The sequence below is a fragment of the Triturus cristatus genome, chromosome 7, assembly GCF_964204655.1.
Source record: "Triturus cristatus chromosome 7, aTriCri1.1, whole genome shotgun sequence".
Lineage (NCBI taxonomy): Eukaryota > Metazoa > Chordata > Amphibia > Caudata > Salamandridae > Triturus > Triturus cristatus.
Window position 1 is genome coordinate 19,895,373 of NC_140590.1, and position 27,132 is coordinate 19,922,504.

The window sequence follows — 27,132 nt, forward strand, 5'->3', positions numbered from 1 at the left end:
ATGACCTAAGTAGGTCACTTCTTGTCGACAATATTGCAGTTTTGAAAGAGACACTTTGTGATGCAAATCAGACAAATGACGCAACAACGACAAGGTGGCTTCTTTACAAATTTCCTCAGTATCTGCGGCGATTAGTAAATCATCGACGTACTGAATGAGGGTAGCGCCATCAGGTAAAACAATTGCATCAAGCTGTGTTTTTAAAGCCTGGCTATATATTGATGGGCTTTCACAGTAGCCTTGAGGAGCGCGTTTAAAGCGGAAGCTTCGACCTCCTAAACTGAAACCAAAAATATCCCTGCTCTCCTCGGCAATCGGGATGCTGAAGAAAGCATTCTTCAAGTCAATCACCGAGAACCAGGTGGCGTAAGCTGGAATCATAGTCAATAGAGCAGTGATATCAGGAACAACTGGAAACTGGGGCACAACTATTTTATTGACCTCTCTAAGATCAATCACAAACCTGTAAACAGGTGGCTGAGAAGGGTCAGTACGTTTCAAAACAGGCAGAACAGGACTATTGCAAACGTTGCCTCTTGTCTCTTCGATCACATCTTTTTCAATTAAATCATAAATGATCGCTAGCAACACTTTTTCACCTTCACTAGAGATCTTGTATTGGGGAATGCGTGGCAATTTAACATCGGCTTTCAATGTTAAAACGTATGGTGGTATTTCCAAAAGGCTTCCCGGTTCGTGCGGCGCCAGGGTAGGTTATCGGCCTGTCCCTGCATCAACCTTGACTACACCAGGAGTCTGGTGCTGCAGGTGGCGCAACGAATACGGACTGAAGCAGGGATACAAACCCACTCAGGTTCCCCCTTACACATGGTGAGACCGTTGTCCCTCAATACACGTGGCAGGTAACTATTGTACTTCCCATATCGTGTAGATAGTTTTTATAAATTAGGTCCTGAAGAATTGCCACGGATCATCAGACCATTAGGCATGAAACATGTTGACCATCACAGAAGAGCATAGCTTAGCTGAACCTTAACGTCAGTCAGCTGCCACTCTGTCTTTTGTTTTTTTAATCAAGTGGATAGCCATTCTCAATAAAGCCCTGTTCGTGGACTGTCCAACTTGTTTTAATCTCACACACACATCCACATCTACACCACTAGACCCCACACACACACCACATCATACGGCCAGGAACAAAAGATCTCCGCTAAAGAGCCCCTTCAAGGGTGCCCGTCGGGGATTGCAGCGCCGTCCCGACGAGGAGCAGGTCCATATGATGAAGCATGAGACCTAGCTTGCTGGGTGTGTGAGGACCCTAGTTCCGACTAGAGGAATTCCCTTCCGTCCACACACGGTCTCTATTTCACACTCTCACTCTCCCCTTGTTTTGGGGAACTGCATACTCTATTCTTCTGACTGGTATTTCCAAAAGGCCCACATCATTAGGACCAGTAGCCCAAAGGACATCAGGAAGAAACGACAATTCGGTTGGAAGTTTATCCTTCGACAAATACATTGGTGAGATCACTTTCCTACCCAGTGTAAGTTGTACTCCTGAGGGAGAACAATATAGTGTTGCATACAATCTTTTCAACAAATCTATTCCCAACAAGTTTTCACCGCAACCTGTCGTTAGGATAAGGGGTGCTTCCAATTCACAAGGTCCAACAGAAAGGGACATAGGGCTGGAAATCGGATTCCTAACCGAGGCGCCAGAAAAACCTACTGAAACATTCATCTTGCCAGACAAAGGCGCGCCAGGGAGTTTTGAGTGCATAATAGAACTCTTTGCAGCACCAGTATCCAACAGAAAAGGCTCTGACACACCTGATGTAGTCACCTTAACATACGGTCCACCTTGATCTACTGGAACTCAAACAACTCCCTCTCTTTGTCTATGGCTGTCCTAGCAATCATTACCTTCCATATTCTCATCTTCCTCATAATAATCGTCAGCATAGTACTGAGCCGTCCTACCAGGCGCATTATTTTGTTGGTCAAAACTATTCATTGAATTCTGAGATGGAAGGGGATGCGTGTTCTGGTGGAAACTTCCACGTTCTCTACCTCTGGTAGCTTGTTGAACACCTCGACCTCTTGCGCCAGAAGCACCATTTGTGCGCTGTAACAAAATAGGACAACTATACTTGAAATGACCCTCTTCTTTACAATATGAACACTGATTGGGACCTACAGGAACACGTTGTCGAGAAAACTCGAACCTTTGCGAATTTCTCTGAAACTGCTGAGGTTGCTGATAGTTACTCAGTTGACCACCACGTGGCGGGTAAGCCTGTTGTAAAAGAACCTTCGTCTTTAATTCATTAGTTTTCTTTTCTGCTCTATCCTTCTCATCTTTATCCCTATTTTCATAGTACCGTGCAGTAGCCAATATTTGTGCTGAAGAGGAAACGGCCCAAGAACTTTCTGAATCTTTCAATTTCTTACACAGCTCGGGAAGCAAATTATGCACAAATTTGTCAACAAACAACCGTTGACCACCTTCAGTACTCATATCTTGACCACTGTGGTCGATAAACGTTTCCTCAAACCTGGTGAAGAAATCAGACACTGTTTCATCTTTCTTCTGCTTACACGCAGACAGTTTATCCCAATTCACACGCATCGCGGGCATTAAAGTTTTCATGTAAGTGATAATTCTAGCAGGGAGTTCTGCTACCAAAGGCTCAGTCTTGGCACCACCAACTTGTCTATCATTAGCAGCACTAATGTTAGCCCATGAGTCGCCTAGCTCTTGCGCGTGATCTGTATTGCGAATCACTCCCCACAAAGGCTGTGGAACAACATTCCCAAATAACATGTCTATGTCAGCTAAATTCATAACACATGAGTCTGCAGTCTGTGCTAATTCCTTATAATATCCTGCAGGGTTTTTACGGGGGTCAGGCAAAGTCTGCTTAAGGGCTAAAACTTCAGATCGCTTCCAAGGAACATGTACCCAAACACGATGAAAATGAGCTGGCATAGCAGAAATACCTTGAGCGGCATCAGCCGCAACGGCGTCCTTCCATACCGGAGGGACTTCTCTCATAGGGTATTGTCTCACCTTTTTATCAGAGGAGTCATGTTCAAACAGTGACTGAGAAGGACCCTCAATCCTAAAAGACAACAATGTCGCAACTGCTTTCTCAACATCGGGACCCACAATCGTACCCTTTTCAAATTCAAATCGTACACGGCACAAATCCTGCGGATTCGCTTCCAAATCATTATCCTCCAATTCCTCACAAAGGAAAACACACATTTTGTCAAAAACGTATCTTTGTTTCGGTGCTTCCCATTGATGGAAGACATCCATAACAGACTCCACATTATACCTTGAAGGGTAGATAACCCATTTACGCGCCATACGGTCAAACATTGCTTTCTCTCGAGAATCAGGTAGTTGACTACGCGTCTGCTTACGCTTAGAATCAGGGGTCACACCAGATGACCCGAAGAGAGGAAATATAAGACTAGCAACAGTATCAGTCATTCTCTGTCGCATAGAAGGAGAAGTTGACAAAAGAACAGGAGGAAAAACAGAGGGAGGCAAGGTAGATGCAGATGCAGACGTAGAGGCAGTATCGGGAAGAACACCAGAAGAGGCGGTTGGTTCTATAGACAAAGTCGTAGGGAGTACAGGTGGAGCAGGTAGCAAAGTCGGCGGCCCTTGAGGGGGCTGCGTCATAGGAGTAGGAGCCAACTGAAGAGGAGCTGGCGGTTGTGGAGGAATTTGAGGCATAATAACCGGAGGTTGCACAATTAAATGTTGCGGAGGTGCTGTAGCACTCTGCACATAAGGGGGTGGTGAATTCAACAAGTGTGACATTAAAGGGTCTTTCTCCATTTCTTTTGACGCATCTTGCTGAAGAAGCGGCAAAACTGGATAACATTTATCGATCACTAGTTTACATTGCCTGTGCAGCTGCTCACTCATCTGTTCTTCTTCATTATCTTGAAATTGCAAAGCAGCTTGCATTATCGAGATACCCTTTTCTTTCTTATTTCTTTTTGCTAATTTAATTTCCTTCTGTTTGCCTTCCTTACGCCATAGGCGGAAAGAGTCAAACATTGCCGGCCGGGCTTTCTTCTTAAAAAGTTTAACCTCCAGATTATCCAGAATCGCTGTGTCAAAACTACCATATTGGGGCCACTTTAAAACACCATCTTTCCTGGTGTATCGGATCCATACTTCATTATATGCGAGGGGGCCTATGCCATGTTTCATATATAGTTCATAGGTTGGAGTTCCAATCGGAGGAACCGGACACGAGTCCTCCAATCGGGAATCCCTATTACAACCAAGACAAAACAAATTTCCAAGTCCGCTAAGACCAGGCATCTTCGCTTTCTAGTCTAGCTTCAAACTTCAAAGGATTATCGAATACGATAGTCTCGTGAATACACGAGTCCTTCGGCTTTGGTACTTGCAAGTTCCAAATCAAAGATCCCTAGGGGATACCAAACTAAGAACCAAACTAAGGACTGGGAGACGCTCCACTTATACTTAACTGAGGTATCGATGACGTCACCAGATGACTCGTCTATCGTTTCGCTCTACCAAATCATCAAGGGTCCAAAACAGGGCGATAGTCAGGGCAACAGTCCTTCGTAGCCGTCGGGAAGCGGGGAACCTCGCAGCAAAGACTTTCGGACCACGTCGACATACAGGGGTCGATGAAGTGGCGGCCTTCCTCCAGAATTTTCACACGAAGCTCCTCACGAACCTCTGGCTTGGACCGGTACCGCTGAAATCGCCCCACGTTGGGCGCCAACTGAAGTACTGGGTTTTTTGGAACCCAGCGGTGCCAGGGAACACACCCAAAGACTTCGAGTTCTTCCTGTTTCAGACTACAGAAACACAGAGTCTTCTAGGTGAAGTCAAAGATCGTATTTATTGGCTGCAGACAGTAACAGGTATCCTAGAAGTACAACACGGTGTATATTCTCAGGAGACTGCTCAACCTTACAAAGCCAGCCTTCTCTTTTATACAAAATATTATGCTTTAGGCAAACATTCCTTATTTTACAGTTAACCATTAACATATTTTCGCTACAAAGAAAAAGCAAAGTCACGATGACAAGCCCATTGTCCAGCCCTTAATCAATTACCCGGCAAGGCTCATTACTTTCATCAGATATCGACAGACCCCTAATAAAATCGGGCACCTCCTCCTTGTAAAGCAAGTCATAAAGAAGGAAACAGGGACAGGTGTGTAGAAGATTAACCATGGTTTGTGTGTGATCAAAGGGTTTTACGATATGTTGCGCCTTGATACTAATCTCATTCGGCCACTGGGAAAGGAACTGGCCGAACAGGTTTTGGCTTCAGGCAGTGGAGTCAGCTTGCCCAGGTCACCGAAGAGTCAACGAAGGTGTGCGTGTCCTTCAGACCCATGCTTGGCTTTAGTTCTGGGCCTATGTGAGGGCAATCACAAAATGGCTGTCGTTCTAAAATGGAACCCGAGTTTGAGGACAGAAACTCCGATTTCAGGAGATCTCGTCACTCGAATATGACACAAATGCTTGTGCATAGTATCCTAATCATTCTCGGTCCGCTGATACCAAATTCGACATGGTAGAACCATGTTAAAATAAGTGGTTCCGAAATTTACAGTACCACAGCAATCTCCTCCTAGTTTTCCTCCTCACTGGTCACTTACTTCGCAGGAACACCTTTCCGAGGCCATTTTCAAACTCTGGCAGTTGACCATTACCTGCACAAGGGGAAGCAGAGGCGGACTCAGGAGGTGTAAGAAATTTAGTGAAATCATCTGCCGGTATTAACAACAGTGTATCTGCATCTCCAAGCTCACCTATGCTCAGATTCAGTTGGGGTCTATTCTGACCAGGGTCGCAAAGCTTAGATATACTTGCGGGAGCAAGAGTTTATAGTCATTGCCTTGTTGCCGTCAGATGATCAATATTACAAAATTGGAAATCGAGGGCTGCACCGTTGTTTGCCTCATAGTTACGTAAGCTACAGTAGGCAAAGCTTTGTGAGAGGCGATATGCCACTAGAATAGGCGCCACAAAACCTTTCAGAGATTTCAACATGTTTGCCCGCTCGCGCGGAGCAGCAGTGGTGACCAGGTATCCTGTGTCCTGTCACCTGCGCTTCCTGTACTACAATGAATCGCCACTTGACTAATCAACAGGAAATCATCAGGGAAGGATACCGTCTATCTTTATTCTGCTTCGGACATTTGAATTTTATGAGGGTTTCTCAATGTATTTTCACCAGCTTTGGTTGCTGTTTTGATTTTTCTTCTGTGTAATCAAATTAATTAATATGTGTTTTCATGTGATGATCTTTCTACTTAATTAAAAAACAAAAGTCAAATTAATAACATAATAAATCAATAACAACATACAGATTTAAAATGTACCTTATAAGCCTCTAAGGCAAACTAAACACCTCTGTAAAGCAGGAGGTTCAGGGGGAAATGGAATAATCCTTAGTAACATTAGTGCTGGTGTGCGCCCACTGCAGGCAGGGGATGTGTGAGATAGTGGGAGAATCATTGCATACATGTTACATGAATGCTGGCGTGTGTTTCATGTAAAACCCTTATTGTGATAATGCATATGTTGAAGGGAGTCCACGGAAAAGGGATGAAGCTGGTAAATATTTAGTCGCAGTAGGCGATGCACCAACAGATCCGTTCATGGAGGAAAGTCCGCGCCAACCAATCGTCCTTACTCCGCGCCAGCCTCGCCCTCAGACGAATCCAGAGAAATTTGAATTCCATCGGAGACCGACATCAAAACATCTGGGAAAATCCAAAATACACATGCAGAACACAACAGCAGAGTTTCTGTGCGTACAAATGTTCACTCCATTGAAAAATCTCCATGTACAATTGTTATGAATTTGAGGACTGCAGGGTAAACTATGATTGTTGTGATGCTCTGAGAGAAATCCTGTTTAGAAAATGAAATATTTGCTGTCACCTTTTGTGAGCCAGACCCTTTCTGATCAGGACAGAGCCTGTTTCCACTAAGGGCAAGTGGACCCAAAACACATTTTTCGCCACAGGATGGCGTGTCTACCATCTCAGGAGTGTCGGGGACGGGTCTGTGGCCCAATGTGCTGATATCATGTGATTAAGAGCCTGGAAGGGTGTCACACCAGCATGCAAGACAATGTGAACACAGCAAAAACCAAACCAGGAGAATTGTTTTATTGCTAACATAGTGCCCCATCGCATAACAATTCCCTAATCATGGCATGCTACACTGAAGCCATTCATTGCATGCATAATGCCAAAAAGAGAAGAATGTACTCTTTACAGGTGGTGAGTCCCCATTACAGACAGGGTATTGTTGAGTAAGGACTGTCCTTCGCACAATTAAACCCATCAGAGAGAGCGTTCTGTTGGAATGTAAAATCAACTACATGACTTTTTAGCAAGCAGGATATTAACTAAATGAAGGCACAGACCTTTGATACAACAACAACAACAACAACAACAACAACAACAACAACATCAATAACATCAACAACAATAACAACAACAACAACAACAACAACAACAATAATAACAACATCAACAACAACAATAACAACAACAACAACAACAATAATAATAATAACAACATCAACAACAATAACAACAACAACAACAACAACAACAACAACAACAACAATAAAAAACAATAATAATAAAATGAATCCCTGAAGATAAATGTTAATAAGTTTTCTATTCTATTTCATTTTTTTTTTTTTTTACATTTTTTTATTGCAACCGTTACAAAAATTACATTCCATATACAAAGGATTGAAAATACTTGCAGAGATGGAAATTTGTTGACGTTGGGGTTATTTAAATTGCTTGACCATCTCTTTTCCGTGTTTTCCAAATCATCCTGGCAGTTTTCAATTAGAATTCCATACAACGTGCCAATCCTAGTTGTAGATTTGGCCAAACATGCAAATATAGGAATATTAATCAAAGAGAGATCAATACTCTTTAATTTTAAGATTGTATTAATCTGGATAAATTTAAATATATTGTTATCCGGGATATTGAATTTACCTTGCAGGGCTTGAAATCTATTAATATTGCATGGTAGCAAAAAATCCCCTATCGTTAGGACTCCCAGGTGTTCCCATCTTCTAGCCATACTATCGTATATGTGAGTTGGTAAAGCTGTAGAGTGCCACAGAGAAATATACTTATTATACTTATTATACTTGGGTATATTAAGATGACGCATTATTTTCCTCCAGATACCCCAAGCACTAATTATGATCTTAAACTTAGTTTTCTTGTAGTAGGAGGGTTCCAACTGTTTTACTAGGAGACCGTGAGCCTTATTTCCTATGAGGAGCTCATAGATTGACGGTATATATTTATCCCCTATTTCTTCTTCGGGTATTTTAACGAAGAATAGCGTCGTCATCTGATGGATCATGGTGGCCCACAAATAAAATTTCAAATTCGGAACAGAAAGGCCCCCTCTCTTAATTGGTAGAGAAAGATAGCGGATTGATCTCCTTATTTTCCCATACCCCCAGATAAATCTAACCATCTGGGATTCCACGGCCTTAATGATTTTATCGTCTACTAGTAACGAAATTGCACGAAATAAATATAAAACCCTGGGTAGTATATTCATTTTGAGGAAATTTCCTCTTCCAATAATTGAAAGATGTAGACTATCAATTCTTTTTAAGTCGTTCTTAATTTTTTGGAGAAGCGGGTCGTAGTTTATATTAATTATTTCCTCTATTTTTGAGGATATCCGAACTCCTAAGTAGATTGCACTGTCAACTCTTCTTAGGTCAGCAAATTGGGTATTATGAGTACATATGACCATTGTTTTATCTCTATTCAGAGAGTATCCAGAGAAGCGGCCGAAGACTTGAGTAATTTGTTCAATTGTCGATAAGGCCTTAACAGGGTGAGATGTTATTATAGCCACGTCATCGGCGTAAGCGAGGATTTTAGTGTCAAATGGGCCTATTGTAACGGGTTTGATAGACTCTGTTTTTAACAGTTTCAGAATTAGGGGATTTATATAAAGGGCGAAGAGAATCGGAGAACATGGGCACCCTTGACGAGTCCCTCGAGATATGTCTAGATACCCTGACTCGAGACCCATTGCCAGAACCCTCGCCTTTGGTGTAAAATACATAGCCTTGATGGATTTCATGAGACATGGACCGATTTTGTTTTGTTCGAGTACCGCCCATAAAAATGCCCATGAAACCCTATCGAAAGCTTTTTCCGCATCTAGGAGGATCATCGACATCCGGGCGCCCGAGACACCCACAGCCTCAAACAGAGCAATAGCACGGCGGATGTGGTCCGTAGTGCCCCTGCCCGGAATGAAGCCGTGTTGCCATGGGGAGACCAGACGCTCGACGATCCCCCCGAGACGGTTGGCTAGGATCTTAGAATAGAGCTTCGAATCGGCATTTATGAGAGAAATTGGGCGGTATGATGTAGTTAGATTGGGTGGTTTATCTTTTTTTAGGAAGACAACTATATTCGTTTCCCTCCAGGAGCTAGGTGGGGTAGCACGGACCTGAATACTTATAAATAAATCTAAAAGGAGGGGTGTTATAATAATACCAAGAATTTTGTATAGCTCCAATGGTATTTTATCTGGGCCTGCGGCCTTACCTGGAGCCAGATCTGTAAGGGCCGTTTGCACCTCTAAAAGGGTTATTTCCCTTTCTAGATCTTGTCTAGTATCATCATCTAGTCCTAGGTTACCCCCCTGCTCAGTTGCCCACCTAGCGAGTTCATCCTTGATTGTTAGGGGGTCCTGCGTATCCTCGTTTTGGTAAAGATTCTGATAGTATTTCTTAAAAGCTTCTAGAATAGCCTGAGGTGTTGTGTGTTCTTGACCATCTGCATTAATACTAGCAATTAGGTTAAGGGATTGTTTTTGTCGAGTGCGGAGAGCTAATTGCTTGCCGACCATCTCACCTGCCTGATATATCTCATTGCGATGGGATTGGTAGATCTCTGCAGCTCTCTTGGACAGCCTGCTATTAATTTCCATTTTGAGGATCGTCATTTCATTTAAAATCGGCCCACCATCACCACCTTGCATCATTATAGCAGTATGCTTCTCCTCTTTTCTAGCTAGTTCTAGAAGAGATGACTCATTTGCTCTAAGAAGCTCCTTCCTTTTTCTAGCAACATAGCTCATTGTTTCCCCTCGGATTGAAGCTTTGAAGCAATCCCAGACCACATCTCGTGGGGCGCTATATCGATTAGCGTCTATAAATCCCTGTGCCCATATCTTGATATATTCTATATAATCCTGATTAACCAATAATTTTCTATCGAAGGACCAGCTTGACCGGGGTCTTAAAATATTATTAGTCCTTACTGTGAGCACTAAGGGATTATGATCCGAAATAGTTTTTGGAAGTTTATTTATTTGTGTGTCATTGAGTTGAGTACTTGTCATCCAGATATAGTCGATGCGGACATATTTATTATGTGGATATGAAAAATATGTATACCCCGGATCCTGATGTCGTTTCGTGTACCACACATCGGCTAGGCCTAGACTTTCCTTTAATTGTAATATGGCTCTATACACCTTCGGTTTATATCCAACATATTTAAATTGGTCGTAGTTACATATCGGGGCTCTGTGGGTCAGAGAGATGTTAAAATCTCCACAAAAAATTAATGTGGAGGTCCAGGATGCTAATTCCAACTCTAGATTAAAAAAAAAAGATGGATCATCCTGGTTAGGTGCATAGATAGAGCATATCGTAATGCCTATTTTGAGCTCAACGATCGCCCACCTACCCAAAGGGTCAACTGTCTTGCGTATAGGTGGTCCTAAAAAGGATTTTGCCAGAATAGCAACTCCTCTTGTTCTAGTGGTATAGGTTGTACATGCCATTAAGTCAAACCCCGGGACCTTCAATATATTTCTTTCTACCCATGGGATATGTGTCTCTTGAAGACATATTATGTCGAACGTATTCTGGGAGATCATTCCCCACATTCGATCCCTTTTCCCTCTGTCATTGAGGCCCGCGATATTCCACGAGCATAATTTTAAGCTAGCCATACTCCATTGTATCTATTAACCAGCAAAGTCTTACCATGTGACCAGATTTACCAATAATAATCTCATAGAATCCATTTCCATCTCTGCTACCATATTCATTTCTGTAGCTGCGGTTGCATATTTTATATTCTATTTCAAACACAGATCTCAGCTTTCTAAATGTCGAATATTACCCATGTTACGGTATTCAATGTACTCACCTCAGGAGGATAGAGGCCGAAGTAGGCCCCCCGGTTCAGACTCGCCTCTTGAGGGAGGCGCAGCATGGGCTGTTGGTGTTGAACACACTGAGCCGTGCTGCCCCTTGGGTCCAATTGCCTCATGCACAGTGTCAATCTAAAGGCCTTACAATAGCTATAAAAGAACACACAAACTAGAATGTATTTAAATTGCAATTAAATCAGGCTTTCAAGCCCTCAACAACGATAAAAAAAGAATTGAACACCCAAAAAAAGGCAACACAGCTGCAACAATTCATCCTTAATTTACAGAAGTGTCAGCAACGAATACATGTATGTGCGCATATGTATGTAGAGTCTTTGGGCCCGATTCACAGAACTAACTTAAGACAAAATCATAAACTTACTACCATTTTGGTATTCACAGAAGGCACTTACTAATTTCTGTATTCATAGAAGTTAGGAGTCCTAACGTTAGGACTCCTAAATGCCTTCTGTGAATACCGAAAGTCTTAAAGTTAGGATTTTTCTCAGTTTAGGAGTCCTAAAGTTAGGACTCCTAACTTTACTACTTCTAAACTGAGAAAAATCCTAACTTTAAGACTTTCGGTATTCACAGAAGGCATTTAGGAGTCCTAACGTTAGGAGTCCTAACTTTACTACTACTAAACTGAGAAAAATCCTAACTTTAAGACTTTCGGTATTCACAGAAGGCATTTAGGAGTCCTAAAGTTAGGAGTCCTAACTTCCGTGAATACCGAAATGAGTAAGTGCCTTCTGTGAATACCAAAATTAGTAAGTGCCTTCTGTGAATACCAAAATGGTAGTAAGTTTAGAATTATGTCTTAAGTTAGTTCTGTGAATCGGGCCCATGGTGTTCAACAATGACACAGCACACCTGTATCACTACTCCAAATATAATCTGAATATGTGCCTTCCCTGAAAAAGAAAAATCATACGATCTTGCCAAATAAATCCTTTGATGAATGCAGTTTACCTCCATATAAGTTGAATGTATTTTACTCTTACAAAGGCTTGTTAAATCTTAGGCCAAAACACTGTTTAATATTTATTTGTGTATGATATTGAGGTTCTCTTTAGCGATGAAAACACCATTGGTAGCTATTTGGGATATGACTACAGCATCCACAGATGCAGGCAGTGTACTAAATACACAGGAATTATACAGTACATGTGTGAGGGGAGGCAACATAGGCCAGAGATGACAGGAAGAATGGCAGCAGAATCCTCCAACATGTTAGCAGAGAGATGTAGAAAGTCCCCGATCTAGTTCATGAAGATCTAGTTCAGGGCATATTCTAACCAGTGCAAAGAATGACATTGACACCTACGCAGGGTCGTGAGGGTATGGGGAGGTGAGCAAGGGGTTTGTGTCAAGCTTCAACTGCCGTAAGCTTGGTCACTGCAGTGGCAAGTGGGACATGTGACCCTCCAGCCCCTCTACCCAGAAGCGAGGCATGCAGCCTTGGAGGTGTACCACCTTCTGCATACCCCCTCATCAGGCCCACAATACACCCTGAAGGAAGACCCCATGAAAGTTGAGTTCACAGCATGACCTTTAGCTTGCAGTTCATGTACATTTAAATGTTATTACAGACAGGTTTGAATTTCAGTGTTAAATTCAACTCTTCGGCAACTCATTATTGAACTCCTGGTCCTCCATCATCATCCTGCACGAGAGTTGGCTCATCAGCATCATCTTCCTCCTTCTCACCACAATTGTGTTGGCCTCATGCAATATGTAGTCTAACCTAGCACATACACCTATGATGTCACTGCCCTGCCCGTCTCTGCATTCTGTTGTGACTGTGCTGCCAGCCCATGTGCTGCCTGCCTGGGAGGAATGTATGCCAGGTGTGAGGAAGTCACATACTGACATAGAACATTCAAAGGAGGGTGGCAGAACAGAAGATATAGGCCGAGAGGTGGATGACAAACAGCACACGACAGTGTTCAAAGGCCCTCATTCACTCTAACTTGTTTGTAGCTATATATCTTGGTTCTCCGCTTGAGGTAGTTAGGAGAGTAGGGTCCTTTTCCACCTGAGTTTCCCATTCTCCAGGCAGTCAACGTTCCTCCTCTTTGAGGGAGACTGTTTTGTGACAGTCGTGTGACAGTCATGATTTATATGTAAGAAATTGGGGGAAAAAGTGAAATGTTAAAATTACCTCCATTCCTGTATAGAGTGTTTTATTAATCAGGAAGGGGTAAAGTTAAAATCAGCAGTAGGTGCTATGGTGGATGTGTTAGTAGTCCATTGCGCCTTATATTTCAAATATCATTGGTCAACATGTTTCAGCCATTAACTGTCCCTGCCGATCGGTGGGCTTTCTTCAGGACCGAGAGGGAAGCAAAGTGGAGTTAAGTCGCTCCTGGTAGGTAAGTTAAGTCACTTACCTCTCTTTATCTCTGAGTGCATTGACTCAGAGTGTGACGTTGGTATAGGTGTTAATGATACCTATAACTCAATAGGTGTCTTCGTAGTTCTCCTACGGGTGCTGGGGAATCCCTCAGTGCTGCTATTCGTGTTTCGTGGCTGTGGTTTTCCTCTGTGACCCAGAACTACGAAGACTCCTATCCTAGCTACTCCTGCCAATCCATCACAACAACACAACAGGCAGGAAGTAGCAGCCAGGACCTGGCAAAGGAAGCTGGAGGCCATCAGGGCTGAATACCAACGGCTGGCGGCCGAGGAGGAAGAATAGGCGGCAGCCTCAAATGTCCCTTGCCCCAGCCATGCCCCAGTGCCTCCCATAGTCTAGATATGGTCACAAGGCAGCCACCCGCCGCCATACCATCACTACTGTTCTCCACTATTACAGAGCCTTTTTGCGCCGCATGCTCATGAGGCTGGTGTGCATGAAAGCCAGGATGGAGGAGTGTTTGGTCAAATTGGAAAGGAAGCTCCTAGCCTGCCACCAGGCCTCTCTTGCCCCTTTTTTAATCTTTTGTTTGGTGGGTTGGACTTATTGGGGAGAGGTTGGGAATGTGGGAGTTGGGGCATTTTGGGGGTTTTCTTATTTATTCTTTATGGTCAATTACATTTTTGGATTTTTAGTTTGGACTAAGCTTACTTTGGACATTGACTGGAGTTAGGAAGAAGGGTGGGCCAGGTGTTGTGTGTTTACAAGTTTATATTTGTTGGGGAAATACATTATTTATAGTTGTGCATATGTTTCATTTTTTGGGGGTTACTTTGTACTGTTGCCTTTGCTGCAGTCCCGCAGCCAATTTTTAAAATCTGTTGATAGTGTAATATCAACAAATTAGTTATGCGGTACCCTCGCTTGTCCTGCTACTCTATCCTCCTAGTCTCTGCAGTCTGCGACTAGATTAACCACTAAGGTCTCGGAGGGGGTAGGTGTGTGACTTTCCATTGTATATAGATTATTGCAGTTCAACAATGAATCCCCACAGTTCTTCTCTTACCTGATTAGAAGCAGTGATTGCTGCATGGTTTACTAAGGTGCCATGGTGGTAGTTGTAGTAGCAGCTCTAGTCGAATAGTGAAAGCACCAGATCCAAAAGAAAGAACCCACTCCCTCCTAGCTGAACTCAAACTGTAGGGTGTGGAATATTCATTGCATGGAACTAATTGCATTGACATAAAAACTGGGCTAATGTTGATATTATATGCAAGCTTTACAAAAACATTAGTCACCAGAGACTAGACTAGTAGAACACAAGAAGAAAATAGACAATAGAGAAAATATGATAAGCAGTGCTAAATTAAAATAATCAGAATGGTGAGCTGGTAAATGTTACAAAATGAAGTCGACTCAAGCTATGAAGTGGACAAGCGTAACCTTTGATGTAATACAGTGCCTGACGGATGACGCTGGAAATTATGTTCCTCTGACAAAAATTGAAATATCGAATTCTGTGCATGAGTGGCTAATCCAAATATATATAATATTGCCAGTGAGGGCTATACTTAGAGCTGGAGAAGATCCTCACCCTGCACTGGGTTGGTATTGCTTTCACCACATCCACTGCACGAAGTATGTGATCAATTAATGGTGTAAATGTAATTTAGTCACAACTCAATAAATCACACAGCGTGGGGGAAGAGGGTTAGGGGTTTGATGAAAAGATCGGAAGGATGATTTGAGGGATAGGTTAGAGAAAGACAAAAACTGCACAAGGACAACATTCACCTTGGCAGCCGGACATTATAAGTCTGTTATGGAAGGAAAAGGAAGTGGAATAAGGATGATGTATTGGACAGGTAAACCAAATCAAATTGTCCGTCTGCCCCCACAGATACCCAAGTTACATTATGTTCTGTTGTACCGAGCTTTAAAAGGTAGCAAATAAAAGTTAAATATCGGTAGTTGTCAAGTAAACAAACATAAATAACACACACAGTTCTAATGATTAAAGAGAAAAAAGTATACTTTATTAGCAAATTGGGAGTAGCATCTGATTCCTTTTGGACTGTCTGGCAATCTTGGGTGCCTGGCGGATGAATGTTTGGTAAGGTAAGTGTGAGTATTTTTGTATCGTTTTTCCAGAATGGCACAGGGTAAGAGGGCCTGTAGATTGAAAAATAAAAATGATATTGAAGAATCAACTAAGGAGAAAAATGTTAAACTGCATAAGGAGTGCACCGAGAACACTCAGAGGTAGCATGGCTAAATGTCTGTTTCCAGTTACCTTCAACAACATGCCCCCCACCCAACTACCCCTCAGATTCAAATTTGAGCCAGACAGCAGTGAACACACACACATCCAGCAACATAGCATTTTCCCAGTCAAGTAAAAACCAACACACTGCAGTCACCCACCCCTACGCAGAGTTGTGTGGGTCTGTTGTTTACCTGTAGGCCACTTTAAAGTTATCACCAAATCAGTTGGTTTCAATGAATTTGAAAACTTCAATTTTCTTCTGGTGGGAGTTCTCAAAGTAGTCAGGTCCACACCCTGAGTCATTCCATCATCTCTGATCCTCCCGAGTCTGACTCAGAGCATAGTGTCCACCTCGATACCAACTGTGTCCCGAGTCCCAGCTCAAATGCCATAGATCGGCCTGTAGTACAATTTTGTTGCTGTAGAACAAGAAGGGAAAAATTGAGCCATTTTTTGTGTAGACTAGATTTGTGTTTGCGTTATCTACGGGGACAGGTCAAGTCTGACTCTCTGAGGAGTATAAAGCAGAAAACAATAAAACAAAGTAGTGTTGACTGTGGAGTGGACCTGGTGAAGGAATCTCGCTATCTCTCAAAGGGAAAGGAAAAAAATAATCTTCAGTGGAAAATTGATCAGCCTCCAACAGGCCACCAACAAAATCATCACAAACACAAATGTTAGGCGCAATAGTTACAGATGAACAAACACCCAGTATCACACTGCCTGCCACCACATGAATTATCTTTTCTCAACACACATCACAAGTTCACAACAAACAAAAATCACTCAGCGTGCAATGCATGCCATTCCCATTTACCTCTTCTTCCTGTGCGCTCCCCGTGATCAATTTGTGGTACATTGCAGAATGCAGATCCATTTGTTCGCGAAGCAGAGAATGGGCAGTATAAATCGAATTATAATGTCACATGTGGAGTAGTCTCTCCAGTACAGGAAAGGCTAGATAGTCATGGCCCAGGGTGGGAGGCAGGCACACATTTGTTTGTATTTTTCATCAAAATTCCCTTGAGGGAAATGGATGAGTTGGGGTGGTTGGGGCTTCTTCACTGCACGCACATGCAACACCAATCCGGCAATACAATGTGTCTAAGAGTAAGACGGTGGGGATGAATTAGTCAACCGGACACAAGCGAATAATATAGTAAATAATAATGTCACTGTTAGATTTAGGGCTCTCTAGTTGGCACAGGTAGGCACTTATGACAAATAGGGACCCTTGCCTCTTGTCAGGGTAAGGGGGTACACTCCTAAAATAACCCCTGCTCACCCCCTTGGTAGCTTGGCACGAGCAGACAGGCTTATCTCAGAGGCAGTGTGTAAAGCATTAGTGAACACATACAGTAATACAGTAAAAACACTACAGATGGACACCACACAGGTTTTATCAAAATAAGTATTCTTTATATAGACTTAACACAAGACCACAAACGACAAAAATCCACAATACTGTATTTAAAATTGGCTTCAAGATGGTAGAATTTATTTAATTCAAGTTGTTGGTAAATGCGACACAGTTCTCACAAAAGTACCTGCATGCGTAATGCAAAATAAACGAAAGGTTCGCAGGGTGGAGATGCATCGGTTACTTGCTTTGGGGGAGACGATGTGTCGCGCCTCAATGCTTGCGCAGAGTAGGTGATGCATCTTGTCCTTACCGGAGGGGCTGTGATGCGTTGATTCTCGTACTGTGTTCCAGTTACGATGCGACAAGATGGTGCATTGATGCGAAGTGACAACACTACAGATGGACACCACACAAGTTTTATATAAAAAATAAGTATTCCTTATATAGACTTATCACAAGACCACAAATGGCACAAATCCACAATACTGTTACTTTAAAATGGTAGAATTGGCTTAGTTGTTTTTAGATCTTAAAATGCGATACTTTGAGTCAATGTACCTTTGGATGCGACACGCAGGGCAACAAAAGTGTGGCAACGATGGTGATGCGTTGATTCCTTACTGCGATGAAATTTTGGTGCAAAAAAATAAAGATGTCGTCTTCTTCTTGATGCGGCATGCTTCTCCGATGTTGTGAGAAGTCTTGAATCAATGCGTCAGCTGCAGCGGCAACACCCTTGTTCCGTGATGAGACGGCAGCGGCTGCGACGGCGACATGCTTCTTCTTCGTTGCAAGACGTTTCTCGTGAAGCGGTGCAATGCGACAGCTCCAGCGGCGACATCCTCGATGCGACTGCAGCGGCTGCGACGGCAACACGCTTCTTCTTCGTTGCGAGACGCTTCCAGCTCCTTGCGACATGCAGTCCCTCAGAAGGCCCAAACAACTGCAGGCCCTTCCAAAGAACTCTTGGGGAGCTGTGGGTTGAAGTCTGTTTTCCCTGATACTTCAGCAGGAGGCAAGCTCTTTTCCAAGCCCTTGGAGATCCTTCACTAGTTGAATGAAAATGCACACAAAGTGTTTTCTCCTTTCTCCGCAGTCAGGCAACCACTGCAGGCCAATCCCCCAAGCAGCACTTCAGCTTAGGGATAGTCTCTCCTCAGTTTCTTCTGGTTCCTCTGCTCAGCAAAGGTTTCTTCTTGTAGTCCAAAAGTGATCTAATTCTCTGGGGTTTGGGACCCCTCCTTTTATACTAAGTTTCTCTTTGTTTTCTGAAGGCAGAGAGGCCTTTGCCTAGTCCAAACCAGTTCTAGTCAGTCCTGGAGCACTTTGTTTACATGACTCCTTCTTTCCTTTCAGAGAGCAGGGCAGAGGCATCAGATGCACCACAGGAGGTGGAGCCAGCATTGTGGAGGGAAGACACAGCCCTATTCAGGTCCCAGGTGCAACTCCTCCCTCCCATCTAGATGCAGATCTCTCTATTCACCATTGGGTTGACTCACCCTGTCTCCTGAAATCCCCCAGCCCCTGTCACTCAAACTCCAGACAAGGAATACACAGCCTACCGGTCCTCGGATGCTGGTTTGCTGGCCTGGGGGCAGAGCCTTCTCCTCTATAACCCCTCAACTCTGGAATGAGCTGCCGGCAGGGCTCCGTAAGGAGCCCGCCCCCCTCTTATTTAGGAAAAAATGTAAAACTCTCCTCTTTACCGAAGCTTGGGGCACAATCTAGGCTGGTCAGGGCGCACACTTTACAGAGGTGCCAAGGTTGGGCTTTCTCTCAAAGCGCTTAGAGACCAGTGGGTGATAACGCGCTATAGAAATCACAATTAACATTAACATTAACATTAACTTTCTAAAAGGGGTATTTTCAAACACAGAATATTAAAACCAACTTCACTAAAAGATGTATGTTATCATTCTGAGTTCAGGGATACTAAATTCAAATTTCTACCATGTTCCCTGAGTCAGTTAGGATTGTAGGATGTAATAATCAAACTGCCCATTCTGGCCTATGGAGAACAGGTAGCCTTGCAATAGTGAAAAACGAAAATGGCTGTAATTCACTATTAGAACATGCCACACACACCAGGGCATGTCCTACCTTATACTTACAATGCAACCTGCCCTTGGGCCTACCATAGGAGTGTCTGATATGAAGAAAAGGGAAGGTTTAGGGACTGGCAAGTGGGGGCACTTGCCCAGTCAGCATGACAGTACCAGACTGCATGCAGGCTCTGCAATGGCAAGTCTTAGACACACTTTTACAGGCTGCTTCTGTGGGTGGCAGAACCAGCGCTGCAAGCACACCAGCAGCATTTCGATTACCAGCCCTGGGCACTCTAGGGTCTGACCGGTAAACCAAACCAACCAATCATGGAATCACTAATTCATACATCAATTTACAATAGGGAGCGCTGGCACTGGACAGCAGTAGCACAGTACCCAAAGCATCTAACACCAGTAAAAACACATGAGGCAACAGCGAAAAATAGAAGGGAGACTCACGCCAAGTTACCAGGTCTAACACATGTCCCCTCCAGCTGAAATGTGGGTAGAACTACCCTACCTCCTGGGAGTTCTCATCACTAAGGTGGAAAAATCTGGACAGACCATCAGCGTTGGCATGTTCTGTACCAGGGCGGTGTTGCACCGTGAAATCCATACCCTGTAGGGAAATGGACCACCTCAACAGCTTTGGATTCTCACCCCTCATCTGCATCAACCATCTGAGGGGCCTGTGGTCTGTCTGAACCCGAATGTGAGTCCCAAACAGGTATGGTCTCAGCTTCTTTAGTGCCCAGACCACAGCAAATGCCTCACGTTCAATAGCACTCCACCTCTGTTCCCGTGGAAATAACCTCCTATTGATGAAGGCTACGGGTTGATCTAGGCCCTCCTCATTCATCTGTGCCAATATAGCCCCACACCATGCTCTGAAGTGTCTGTTTGTACTATGAACTCTCTGGAGAAGTTGGGTGCTAAGAGCACGGGCGCCATGCATATAGCAGTTTTTAGGGCCTTGAAAGCTTTCTGACAGGTGTCAGTCCAAATCACTCTCTTAGGCTGCTTCCTGGAAGTCAGCGCAGTCAAGGGTGCAACAATGTTTCCATACCCCTTGACAAACCTCCTGTAGTAACCTGTGAGTCCTAAAAAGGCTCTCACCTCTCTCTGGGTTTTTGGCAGCTCCCAAGCCAGGATGGTTTCAATCTTGGGCTGTAGGGGCACCACCTGGCCGCTCCCCACCTGGTGTCCCAAGTACACCACGGAACCCTGTCCGATCTGGCACTTACTCGCCTTGATCGTCAGGCCTGCCCTCTGCAGTGCCATCAACACTTCCCAGAGGTGGCGCAGATGTTCTTCCCAACTGGCACTGCATACTGCGATGTCATCCAGGTAGGCGGCACTGAACTCGTCCATCCAGCCAACACCTAGTTGACCAACCTCTGAAAGGTGGCAGGGGCATTCTTCATCCCAAAGGGCATCACCCGGAACTGGTAGTGCCCACCTGGTGTGGAGAATGCTGACCTCTCTCTTGCCCCATCAGTCAAGGTGATCTGTCAGTACCCAGACGTTAGGTCAAACGCGCTGACGTACCGTGCAGCCCCTAGACGATCTATGAGCTCATCAGCTCTGGGGATGGGGTGTGCGTCAGTCCTGGTGACTGAATTGAGCCCTTGGTAGTCCACACAGAAGCGGAGTTCTGGTGTGGCACCCGGTGCGGCAGCCTTTTGGACCAAGACCACTGCGCTGGCCCAAGGACTGTTAGAGGACTCAATCACCCCTAACGCAAGCATCCTGGAGACCTCCTCCATGATGCAAGCTCTAACCCTGTCAGTCACCCTGTAGGTTTTGTGCCTCACAGGTGTACTATCCCCAGTGTCCACATCATGGATGCACCAATCAGTGACACCGGGAATCGGGGAGAACAGATCAGAAAACTGTCCCAGCAACTGGCAGCAGTCATTCTGTCGCTCAGGGGTCAGGGTGGAAGAGAGGTTGACACCATCCACTGACCCTTCTTGCTCTGTTGCTGACAGGAGGTCTGGAAGAGGCTCGGTCTCCTCCTCCATTCCACCATCTGTCGCTAAGATCATGCCCACTTGGGACCTCTCCAAGTGGGGCTTCAGGCGGTTGACATGCAGGACCCTCAAGGGGTTCCTGGGAGACCGCAAGTCCACCAAGTAGGTAACCAGACTTTTGCGCTCCACAACCTCAAATGGTCCGGTCCACTTATCCTGGAGTGCTCAGGACTCCACTGGGGCCATGACCCACACTTTCTGACCAGGCTGAAGCTCTACCAGAGTGGCATTCTGGTCGTACCACCGCTTCATCTCCTCCTAGCTGGATTCCAGATTCACCTCAGTGAGTTGCCTGAAACGCCTGGGTTGGTTCCTAAAGGCCAGCAAGTAGCTATATACATCCTGGGGAGGCTTCCTGGGAGATTGCTCCCAGCCTTCTTTGACCAAACTCAGAGGTCCTTCCACTGGGTGTCCATAGAGAAGCTCAAAGGGGCTGAACCCTAGAGATTTCTGTGGCACCTCACGACATGCAAAGAGTAGGCATGGTAAGAGGACGTCCCACTTACGCCTCATAGGTTCCTCAAGACCCATAATCATTCCCTTCAGGGTTCAGTTGAACCTTTCAACCAACCCATTTCCTTGGGGGTGGTAAGGCGTGGTAAACTTGTAGGTTACCCCACACTCCTGCCACAGGGACTTCATATACTTGGAAATGAAGTTAGCATCTCGGTCAGACACTACCTCGTGAGGGAATCCCACTCTGGAGAAAATTCCCATCAGTACTCGTCCCACCAAGGGGGCCGTCACTGTCCTCAGAGGTATGGCTTATGGGTACCAGGTGGCATGGTCCACCAAGACCAGGATGAACGTGCTGCACATGGCTGTCTTGGGGTCCAGTGGCCCCACAATGTCAATACCCACCCGTTCAAAGGGGGTGCTGACCACAGGGAATGGCTGGAGAGGAGCCTTGCACTTCCTCCCACTCTTTCCATTTGCCTGGCAAGTCTGACATGTCCTGCAGTGAGTGTCTGAACTCCTGTGCATTTGGGGCCAAGACAAGTGGGTGACAAGCCTCTCAAAGGTCTTGTCCTGCCCCAAATGTCCTGCCAATGCAAAGGCACATCATGAGCCAGCCCCAGTAGGAAGGCTCTGAAGTGCTGGGATACCACCAGCCCACGAGCTGACCCAGGCTCAGCAACCTTAGGCTCAGAATACGGGAGACCATTCTCCCAGTAGACCCAATGTGATCCAGACTGATCACCGGCTGCCTAGTCTGCAGCCTGCTGCTGCCGACCCACGAGAGAAGGGCACTTGTTCTGCTCCTCGCAGAACTCCTCCTTGGAGGGTCCTCCTTCTTGCTGCCAATGGGTCAGCTCAGGCGGGTGCCCCAGTTCAGCCGCCTGTTCCCCTGTAGGCTCCAGGGCATCCCCCTCAGTGTCTGCTCCCTCCTGGACCGTGGTAACTTTGGGGGCCGGTTTCCCGCACCCCCTGCCTCCTCTCTATAAGGCAGGTACCTGGGCCCACCTCTCAGGCTCCAGGTCCTCTTGAGAACCCCTACTGGCTGCCATTGACCATGTGTGACACACGCCCAGTCAGGTAGACCCAACATTTCCAAATGAGCACTCCGCTCCACCTTCGCCCAAGGTGAGTTCTCCAGATTGTTCCCTAACAAACAGTCAACAGGCATGGCGGGCCTCACAGCTACCTGAAGAGTACCAGAGACCCCCCACTCAAAGTGAACCTGAGCCACCTTACAGTTGCTCTCTGTGTTGTCAGCGGCAACAACTAGATAGAATGCATTGGGGACAACCTGCTCTTGAGAAACCAGGTGACACTTGACAGCTGTCACACTGGCTCCTGTATCTGTAACAGCCTCCACCCTATGGCCATTAATGGTCACCCACTGCCTGTATTTCTTAGAGTTATCAGGCAGTTGGGTCCTGGGGACCACCTCACACTCTCCTAAAGAGACAAGGGACATCTCTGCTGGCCCCCACCCAACTTGGTTACCCATCTCCTCACCCAGGGCTACACTAGCCATCTGACGAGGGGCACTGCACCAGGGGGTGCTGTCTTCACAAACTGGCGGTACCTGGCATCATTCGCTTTATGACCCAGGTCCCCACATTTGTAGCATCTCAGGGGTCCCCCTTGAACAGGTGGACCTGTTGGGGCCCCTGACGGTTTCTGTTGGGGAGGCTGGAAACCTTTCCCTTGGTTCCCTTTGGGATTACTTTGGGGCCTTCTCTGGAACTCCCTCTGTTTATCCTTGTCCCCCCCACTCTTCTGCTGGGGACCCTGCCCACTCTTGGCTAAATCTCCCACGTGACCCTTGAGGACCCTGGTACTGACCCAGCGGTCCGCCTCTTCAGCAAGCTTCCTAGAATTAGCCAGCTTACTATCAAAATGACTTGCTGCACCGTGCTGCGTTACTTTGTTGTAAATCTGACCCTAGATTCAACAGGCAATGAAGGTGTGCTGCCACCAGAGGGAGCAATCTCTAAGCTCCTGGCTTTCAATTCCAACTCCCTCAAACTTTTCTCATGACCCAACTGCAGTTTTCTAACTCCAGTTGCCCACCCAACTTGAGCTTGGCCAGCTCCATCTTATGCCTCCTGCATCTTTCTCTGTCCTCCAGCTCCTCTGGAGACAGACTCTTGGCAGAAACACTGCTACTTGCGGGGGAAGGTGCTCCCCTTCCTCCTGGACCCAATGGCCCATCCAGCTGCCTATCTGCATTCTCAACCCCTTCCTCATTCTCAGGGGTATTCCTAGCTTCTACCCAGGCCCTCAGCGCCTTGTAGAACTCTTCCTTCTTGGCGAGCCCAATAATGGAAACATTGAATTTCTTGCAGAAGTACTTCAGCTGCTTCTCTTTGTAGCATTCCAGTTTCTCCTCTTCCCACTCAAAATCAACAGAGGCTATGGATTCTGCTCTCTCCATGATGGTTAAACTTGGCAAAAATAGAAAATCCCTAAAAGAAATCTACCAAGAGTATGTGGTTGCGTTTTGGTCTGCACTCACTAGTAGTGTTCACCAATCACTGTACATGAGTCACAAATGCAAGTCCAGAATCCTCACCGCTGCCCACCAATGTTAGATTTGGGGGTCTCTAGTTGGCACAGGTAGGCACTTGTGACAAATAGGGACCCTTGCCTCTAGTCAGTGTAAGGGGGTACACTCCTAAAATAACCCCTGCTCACCCCCTTGGTAGCTTGGCACAAGCAGACAGGCTTATTTCAGAGGCAGTGTGTAAAGCATTTGTGAACACATACAGTAATCAAGTGACAACACTACAGATGGACACCACACAAGTTTTATATAAAAAAGAAGTATTCTTTATATAGACTTATCACAAGACCACAAACGACACAAATCCACAATACTGTTACTTTAAAATGGTAGAATTGGCTTGGTTCTTTTTAGATCTTAAAATGCGACACTTTGAGTCAATGTACCTTTGGATGCGACACGCAGGGCAGCAAAAGTGTTGCAACTATGGTGATGCGTTGATTCCTTACTGTGCTTCCGGGGCGATGCGGCGAGCAACGCCGTGATGCGATGGAATTTTGGTGCAAAGAAATAAATATGTTGTATTCTTCTTGATGAGGCAAGCTTCTCCGATGTTGCGAGAAGTCTCGACTCGATGCGTCAGCTACAGCGTCGACACCCTTTTTCTGTGATGCGATGACAGCGGCTTTTGTGGCGATACTCTTCTCCGACGATGCGAGACACTTCCGCTCGATGCGACAGCTGCAGCGGCGACACCCTTGTTCAGTGATGCGACGACAGCGGCTCCGACGGCGACACACTTCTCCATGGATGAGAGGCGCTTCTGCGGTGCAATGCGACAGCTACAGAGGCGACACCCTTGTTCCGGGATGTGACGGCAGTGGCTGCGACGGCGACACGCTTCTTCTTCTTTGCGAGACCGCTTATCGTGATGCTGTAAAATGCGACAGCTACAGCGGCAACATCCGCGATGCGACGGCAGCGGCTGCGATGGCGACATGCTTTTTCTTTGTTGCGAGACGCTTCCAGCTCCTTGCGACACACAGTCTATCAGAAGGCCCAAAAAACTGCAGGCACTTCCAAAGAACTCTTGGGGAGCTGGGGGTTGAAGTCTGTTATCCCTGAAACTTCAGCAGGAGGCAAGTGTGAGAAGTTGGCCTGATATATGCTGTCCATTAGTTATAGTGGGCACCCTGAATCAGTCCAAACAACCCCTTATTGGTTATAGGTTAAAAGACAACCTTTATTGAAAGCTATCCCAGTGGTAGCTATGGAGAGCACCCTTCAGGCTAAGTCTTGAAGAAATGTAAAGCAGCTTGTTTTACCAGTCTATAATCTCTTGAGTCACTAAATGAAAGATATCCACACCAAGTATATATATATAAAATCTATGTACTTATTACTTAACACACCCTCCTAGTCTCTTTATGAAACTAGAGGTCAAAACACATAAGTTACACTTCAATAATCACAGTAAAATAGCACAAATACACGTCAGGCCCTAGGGGTGAGCCAAATCATATACTAAAATAGTGGTATAAGAACCACGACTTAACTAGACACAAGGGGGCAGATTTATGTTACACTTGCGCCACTTTTGCGCCGCCGTTGCGTCACTTTTGTGACGCAGCAGCGGCGCAAATCCTGCGCCATGGTGCGGGGTATTTACAACGTGACGCATCTGGGAGATGCGTCACGTTGTAAAGCCCTGCGCCACATGTAGGCGTTCCAGGGCAGGTGGGGGCGTTCCGGCGCAGGAACGCCTCCTAAAAGTGGCTGAGTGAAATCTACAAGATTTCACTCAGTCACTTTTAGGCCCATGCTGCGTCAAAACCCTGCGCCTGCTTGAAGCAGGCGTAAGGATTGACGCAGCATTGTACAGATAGGGCCCCCCAGAACATTGCTGGAGATGCGTCGCGCATGCGACGCAACTCCAGCAATGCGCCACTTTTACGGCACAGATGCGTCACACATCTGTGCCGTTTTTGCCCCATGGTGCGCCGCATTATAAATGCGGCGCATCCATGGTGGCGCAGCTGTGGCGCATAATAATTGGCGCATCCCTGCTGATATGCAGGGATGCGCCAGTTAACATAAATCTGCCCCTAGGCCTAGAGCCTGTAGAATCGCTGGGACCCCAAGGAACCACCCCAGGTAGTGACACAGGGGACCCACGGGGGCCGTGTGCAGTGTGTGAACACAGCCACGAACTCCCGTTAGCTTCTATGGGGAAAGTCACGGTTGGATTTTTAAAGATTAGGGACACTTAGAAATGAGTCAGACCCAAACCCTTATGGACTTAGGATGTTCTAGGGCTAGCACCCATGGGAGCACCGGAGTACTCGTGTTAACTCACCCGGGGAAGCCGGGTGCATAGGTGTCTTTTGGTGTTAGGTCGCGTCGTTGCTTTCAATGGGAGCTGGCGAAGAAGTGCTGCTGCAGTAAAGATGCGAAGTGTCCAAAGAGATCCAAGCCTGGATCGAAGATGAGAAGAACCTGAAAGTAGAGGGGACAGAGTCTGGGTCACTAGCCAGTGACCAGCAAGGAGATGAGCAGATTCCCACCGATGTCGGGTGATTTCAGGTGAAAGAGGTGAAGCTTGACTCTTCATCCACGAGGACCAAGAGGCGTTGAGGACAACCAGGAGATGGATTCGAGCTGTCCCACAAAGGATGTCGAGTGCTGCAGCATCAGTGTCCAGATTGGACACAACAAGCCTTGGCAACAGCAACCCACGCAGAAACGAGAAAGATGCTTCGGTGCAGACCAGCAAGGTCTGTGGGACTCACCACTTGGTTGGGAGTCAGGGCACATCTGGAGCAACCGGAGAAGCCCAAGGAAATACAAAGTTACCCCCTCAGGGACCCACCAGTCAACAGACAAGGGATCGTGA

The 27,132-nt window shown here is 45.8% G+C and overlaps 2 protein-coding genes across 3 annotated transcripts in view; both read right to left on the reverse strand.

The window, feature by feature from the left end:
* Nucleotides 1-27,132, reverse strand: part of LOC146808704 (uncharacterized) — a 509,741-nt gene that overhangs the window by 88,699 nt on the left and 393,910 nt on the right. The window contains exons 3-4 of one of the 2 annotated variants that reach the window (XR_014966227.1): nucleotides 16,037-16,264; nucleotides 15,620-15,751 (exon numbers count right to left, since the gene is read on the reverse strand). The exons of the other annotated variant lie outside the window; for it this stretch is intronic. The gene's annotated coding sequence lies outside the window, so the exon portion shown is untranslated. Of the gene's footprint in view, nucleotides 1-15,619; nucleotides 15,752-16,036; nucleotides 16,265-27,132 lie in introns of those variants that run through there. 2 annotated transcript variants of the gene reach the window in all.
* On the reverse strand, nucleotides 1,871-5,018 carry LOC146808706 (uncharacterized). The gene has a single exon (XM_085614217.1). It carries the CDS (start codon nucleotides 4,307-4,309, stop codon nucleotides 1,871-1,873), a length of 2,439 nt encoding a protein of 812 aa, XP_085470343.1. The 5' UTR covers nucleotides 4,310-5,018.